The sequence below is a fragment of the Aplysia californica genome, unplaced genomic scaffold, assembly GCF_000002075.1.
Source record: "Aplysia californica isolate F4 #8 unplaced genomic scaffold, AplCal3.0 scaffold00161, whole genome shotgun sequence".
Classification (NCBI taxonomy): Eukaryota; Metazoa; Mollusca; class Gastropoda; order Aplysiida; family Aplysiidae; genus Aplysia; species Aplysia californica.
In genome coordinates, this window is record NW_004797431.1 from 1173333 (window position 1) to 1180042 (window position 6710).

Below are 6710 nucleotides of genomic sequence, written 5' to 3' on the forward strand. Positions count from 1 at the left end.
GAGGGTGTCAGTCTTTCAACAAGATGTACAGATTTGAGCAGCATCTTATGAAGATGGAGAGTGAGTGGTTGAGGATGTGGATGGGGGAGGAGGTTCAATCTTTCAACAACAAGATTGACAGATTTGAGCATTCTCTTATGAAAATGACTTGTGTATGTAAGAGAGGGAGATTGGGTTTGGGGGGGGGGTAGCGTTAATGGGAGCATGGTCATTATCGTTAACATGTAAAACACTCTTTGTTGTGTGTTTGGTCTTTAGTCCACCAGTGTGTGTGTGTCTGGGTTACGCTCCATGAGTCAAGAGTCACTGGTATTGCTCGTTCACTTTCGTCTGACCGCGCTTAAAATGGGCTTAAAAACAAATCGCTCTTTTTAATCTTTTTGGGTCTTTGTGTGCCGGGCTAAGAGTTAAGCAATCAACAAAGTTTAAAAGCCCATTCATAAAAGTCACTGCAAACTAAGGTTCCGGCTTGTTTTTTTATGTAAGCCAAAAGCGGGTAAAAAATAATACTGGGGGATTTACTGCAAACACATTTAGAAGTTGACATATTTTCCTCAACACCACTCTTAAACGTTAGCCTAAGAAACACGATTCAAGAATAAGAGGGAATATTTTTCGAGACTCGCGTGGAGACATCTAGACGGCTGGGGATGAAATGTGGGGGCAGGGCGGTGTTGCTGTTTCAAAATGAGCAATTTGTAGGAAAGGCTGCTGTAAATCGTTTATTTTAATGATCTTATGAATGCGTCCAAAGAGCGGTTTTCAATATAGGCTCAAAAGAGAAAACATTTTTTATTGCTGGGTCAAGATAAAAAAAAAAATAATTTTTGATTGGTTGCTGGCCTGCAGAGGTGTGTCATGCAATGAGTTAGAATTTTTTTAATGCTGTCAGATGAAAGTGAACAAGTAGGTCTACTTCTTTCTTTCCCCTCTGTTTCTGTCTGTCTGTCTTTCTTTTCCTCGTCACTAAATGACTGTCTTTATGCCGATATGCATGTCTTTACTCACACTGACAAACGAATGAACAAATCAAGCTCAACTTGTATTGCTCACCAGATGGTGGTTTTGTCCAGGAAGGGCTGTAAAGTGGAAACAATGTCATGTGGTTTTGTGGCTGGATTATTTCAGACACTCCAGGACTAAAGACCAAACAACCTTTTTCTTTGTTTGTTTTGGAACTGTACTGACGTCTCGTTTGTTTAAAAAGAAGAAAAAAAAGAAAATTTGTTCTTGCGTTCAGTTCCAAATGAAGAAGAAGAAGAGCCTGGGGGCCATGTACAAGAACCTGCTGGTGGACAAGAACATCAAGGGTCTGTTCAACAGCGTGGTGCCTTCCTCCTCCCAAGTGGCCAAGGCCCAGCCCTCGCGGGCCGAGGAGAGGCAGAAGTTGGCAGACGTCAAGGGCTGCGACTGGTTCCAGGAGCTGTCGGTCACCGTGCGCGTCTTCAAGAAGTCCAGTCTGCGTAATGAGAAGGCCCAGCGCAGCGCGATGATACAGGATTCCGCCTTCCACCGCCGCCTCCTAAAGGTAAGGGGGCTATGCTGTATGTGCTTGGGGGGGGTCAGTTCAGGTCTTGTGGGGTTGTGCGAGGGGTTCTACCTCTTTACTTTCTCTTTGTTGTTTCTGAGTGTGTGGGTGGTTGGAGGGTGTCACTGGTAGGTCCCACCTCTTTACTTTACCTATTGTGTTTCTGTCAATGTGGGTGTTTAGAACGTGCCACAGGCAGGTACTGCTTCTTTACTTTCTCTTTGTTGTTTCTGTCTGTGAGGGTGCCACTTTTTTATGCTCTGCTTCTTTACTTTCCCTATGCTCTTTATATCCGTCTTGCTTTTCCCCAGTGCTAAACAACCATTATGCGGGTGGTTGGTGGGTGCTCTGGTGTTGTTTGCTTCTTCTTTCCTATCAAACATCTATCGTCTTTATCTCTCCTCATTTTATGTGTTTGTTACTCTCTTGTAACACCTCTTCAGCACTTATATGACCTTATTATATTGCAAGTGCCGTAAAACACTTATTAAAACTAAACTAAAACAACCATTATTTGGTCAACGTCTTTCTCTTCCTTCAAACTCCAGACTCTGTTCTGTTTGACCATTGTTGTTAGGAAATATTGTTAAAGGGAGACAGATTGCCCCCACCACCCTGTCCCAAGATAGTTCTGCCCAAGATAGTTCTGCCCAAGGTAGTTCTGCCCAAGGTAGTTCTGCCCAAGATAGTTCTGCCCAAGATAGTTCTGCCCAAGGTAGTTCTGCCCAAGATAGTTCTGCCCAAGGTAGTTCTGCCCAAGATAGTTCTGCCCAAGGTAGTTCTGCCCAAGATAGTTCTGACCCCTCAAGCGCCTCAATCACCTTTTGAAATTTTGAGAGAATAATGAAGAAAAGATCGCCCAAATCTGAACCATAACTTGAGTACTAGTAGATTTTTTAAAATTCAACTAAAATCATGGAAAGAAATAGCAAAACAGAACGATGTATATTGCAAGATGTTCCATGATGTCTTTGTACAAATAACGACTGACAATTTCTCCGATGTGTCCAGGTGGTGGTGTCATCCTCATGTGTCAACGACACGGGCGTGTTGAGCTGTGTCAGCGGCGAGCACTTGCAGAACATGGCGCTAGATGTGCTCATATGGATGCTGGCGGTACAGATGAATGACGCAGATCGCAAGTGAGTGTTTGAGTTGTGATGGAACATCTTCTGTGTTGAACGGCTTCATCTGATAAACCCCCAGAAATTGATCGGGGCATTTGTGGTAACACGTGGAGGGGATCCGAAGTAAGACTACTGATGTGTTTTGTATTCTGTTTCAAGGGACTCTTTTCTTGCCAATGCCTGATGGTTGAACGAGTGATACAAGCTGGGTTATTCTACTCTTAAAACATGAGAGTGCTCGCTGTTCATCAAATGCTACCCAGACGAAAGCAAGTGGGAATATCCAATATTTAGTTCAATTACTTACTTTTTCATTCGAATTTGACTTCGGCAGATGGCGGGTGGCTGAAAGGGGCCACTTGTAGGACCTACTTCTGTTCCTCTGACCCTGTTCATATCTGCCTGCTTATCTTGTTTTTCCTCAGTACACAATCTCTCATATTGATTCTCTTTGCTTTTTTCCTTGCCCTGGAAGACTTATTGTTTCAATTTGCTTCATTTTACTCCAAAAAAAAAGAAAGAAACCAAAGAAAAACCCCCCCCAACAAATGAAGATGTAACTGATAAAGAGCAAACACAGAAACTAACAAACACAAAAGCTGTTGACGACTCATGTAGGTGATTGACATGTGCTCTGGAATTGTTTACTCCTTCTTTCCAATCAAACATCTTTTATCTCCCTTATCTCTCCTTCTTCTTCTTTTCTTTGTATGTTGCTCTCGTCGCTAGTAACGCCTCTAATCTGAGGCACTTATATGACCTATTTGTATTGCAAGTGCTGTAAAACTCTTTGTAAAAGTACCACTAAGACATTTCATGGTCTCCTGTTGTTCCGGGTGTCCAGGGGCATGGAACGGATGTTGCTGCAGTCTATGGAGGAGGAGCTGAAGGGTCTGGTGCGGGCGTGTTACATCGTGGGCTCCCGCAGCACGGCACACAAGTTCTCCCGCCTGATGGCCCTGTGCATGGAGTAAGTGACTGCCACTCATGGCTACACACAACTAAGTTGTTTTTTGATTTGGTCACATTCAGAACACAATTGAAGACTACACAGGGAAAACTGATGATGTCCGAACCAGTCTTTGTTTTTCCCGAATGTTTAATTTTCAACACAGTGATGACATAAAAAGATGACACCTCTCTAAAATAATCTTGTAATAAATATTTCAACAACAACAACACGAAAAATTCTCAGAATTCTGTACTTGAAAGAAACTGTAAGTCTCTAGATCAAATTTTTGGAACATGTGAGATCACCAGTTTTTCCCCTGAAGTCTTCAATTGCCATAGTCATTTTCAGTTTTGAGAAGTTTTAAAAAAGCAATTATGACCTGAGCCTGAGTTTATTTGATGACCTGAGCCTGAGTTTATCTGATGACCTGAGCAAAGGTGAAAATGTGGAGAAAGTGGACAGTGTCAATTCTGTTGTCACAGTGATGATGATATGAAAACTGGGTGAAAAAATGGACGAGTCACATAATTTTTCGCTTTGACGCATACAACATTGGGGTTTCGGAACCCAGGCAAAATTCAAAATTTCCTACCAACTGAAAATGTTTAATGTGTCCTGCGTGCTCATATGACCGTATGCAGTTGCAAGCACTGTAAAACACTTATCAAAACAACCCCAAAAAACTTGTAAGATTTCTCAGTCACATCCACACACACACACACAAGAACGGTGTCAACAAGAACCCCCCATTGACTCTCATCCTCTCGGCAGATGCTCCAAGCTGTCCCCCGACCCTGACCTTGCCCCTGCCTTCAACCACTCGCTGCTCCAAGCCCTCCTGGACAGCTTCCCGCTGCTGCCAGCGTGCGCCTCGAGTGGCGCGCTGCGCTGGTTCTTCTCGCTGCTCAACCGCGTCAAGTGCATGGACGCGGACCTAGTGGCGCGCCGATGTGACCAGTTAGTGCAGGCAGTGGCTCAGCAGTACCACCAGAGGGGGCTGCCACAGCAGGCCTTGCTCAAGACCAGGTGTGTGTGTGTGTGTGTGTGTGTGTGTGTGTGTGTGTGTGTGTGTGTGTGTGTGTGTGTGTTTGTCATGAGTGGTATGTGTTTGCAGTGATATGTGTAACGTGATGTGTTGCATGTCCAGGTGTGTGTGTCATGAGTAGTATGTGTTTGCAGTGATATGTGCAACGTGATGTGTTGCATGACCAGGTGTGTCTGTGTCACATGTCCTACATATTAGATACACGTGTCTGATATGTCTGTAAAGAGTCAGGTGATGACCATGTGTTGCAAAAGCAGGTGTGTGTGGTGTGTGTGTCAGTTCTTGCTGATTGTGTTGTGTCAGCACTAAATGACTTATGGTGTGGGTGTCCCTCACTTTCCTCGAACTGTGAACTGTAATTGTCATATATTGTATATGGGTGGTTGGTGGGTGCTCTGATGGGGTTTGCTCCTTTGTGCTTCTTTTCGTTTTACATGACTGTCTAGTAGCCCAACTTATCATCAGCACTTATATTACCTATTTGTGTTGCAAGTGCCGTAAAACTCTCACCTGTTCTTGTGCACAGTAGAATTGTAAAAGAGCTGATTTATCAATGTCATTCTCATACTGTGCCGGAACAACATAGAGGGAACTGCTGCTTTTTCTTTCCTCGTCCTGACTATCGTCATTTTTCCTCTACTTAAATTGTATGTTTGACACTCTCTTGTGAGTGGGTGGTTGGCGGGTGCTCTTCTGTGGAAAGCTTCTTTCCTATGTAACGTCTATAGTCTTTATCTCCCCTCCTTCTTGTTTGTGTTTGTTACTCTCTTGTAACACCTCTAATCTTCGGCACTTATATGACCTTATTGTGTTGCCAGTGTCGTAAAACACTGGAACTAAAACTCTCTTGTGAACTGCTATTTCTGGGTTGCCTTGATAGTCAAAGCAGACTTTGTGCTGTTGAGACTAGAGAGGCGAACAGAGTAAACCTGATTTCCCTGTTTGGACTTCTCTGTTAACATCCAGCCCTTGGCGCTCACATGACCTTATGCAGTTGCAAGCGCTGTAAAAACTCACTAAGAGGGTGGTTAGCGGGTGCTCTGGTGTTTTTTGCGCCTTCTTTCCTCTCAAACGACATCTCCCCTTTTTGTTGTTGTTGGTTACTCCTTTGTAACTTCTCTAATCTGCGACTCTTATGTGACCTTATTGTGTTGCAAGTGCCGTAAAACTTTTTAAAAACAAACACCCCATGTCGTTCATATGACCTTATGCAGTTGCGAGTGCCGTAAAACCTTACGAAAACGAAACTAAACTCTCACTAAAAACTGAAACCAATGTGTTGTGTTGTGCCAGGTACGGGCTCTACGGAAACCCCTTTGAGGCGGAGCTGTTTGACATGGAGCTGAGCGGCATCACCAAGCCCGGGGCGGCTGCCGCCCACAACACCGCGGCCAGCTCATCAGGCGCCACGCCCACCTCCATCTTCTCCAACGTGATGAAGCCCGTGGGGGCTCTGGGAGGCTCAGGTCTGGCTGCCGGGGTCAGCAAGGACCAGCCCGACCTGTTTGACATGCTGACCGCTGCCCCGGAGAAGACCGTCAAGAGTCAGGTAGGGGCTGCAGGACCACAACTTGCTCCTTGTATTGGCTTGGTTTTTTTTGTTTGTTTGTTTGTTTGTATTTTGTTTGTTGTTTTGCTGCTGTGTCCCTTTTTTTGGGGTGGCGTGTCCCTTTTTTTGGGGTGGCGTGTCCCTTTTTTTGGGGTGGCGTGTCCCTTTTTTTGGGGTGGCGTGTCCCTTTTTTTGGGGCGCGGTGTTTGCGGTTTTGTTCGTATCAACAATCATTGACTATGAGAATGTAAGTAGATACAGAGATGTTTCAACAGTTAGATGGATCTAGAAGAGAATATGAATCAACACTGTCTCCTTGTTGATTTCTTTTGTGTGCTTAGTTTAGCACAGCTTTCTTTTGTTTTGTCTTTTGGAACTGTTATCTTCAATTTCTTTTGTTTTGTCTTTTGGAACTGTTATCTTCCATTTCTTTTGTTTTGTCTTTTGGAACTGTTATCTTCCATTTCTTTTGTTTTGTCTTTTGGAACTGTTATCTTCCATTTCTTTTG

At 44.1% G+C, this 6710-nt stretch overlaps 1 protein-coding gene across 1 annotated transcript in view; it reads left to right on the forward strand.

The window, feature by feature from the left end:
• LOC101845464 (baculoviral IAP repeat-containing protein 6) overlaps nucleotides 1–6710 on the forward strand; it is a gene marked incomplete in the record, with an annotated part of 131221 nt that overhangs the window by 37627 nt on the left and 86884 nt on the right. The window contains 5 exon segments of the mRNA XM_035969592.1: nucleotides 1241–1528; nucleotides 2540–2670; nucleotides 3500–3625; nucleotides 4379–4633; nucleotides 5946–6201. Coding sequence (XP_035825485.1) covers nucleotides 1241–1528; nucleotides 2540–2670; nucleotides 3500–3625; nucleotides 4379–4633; nucleotides 5946–6201 — 1056 coding nt within the window.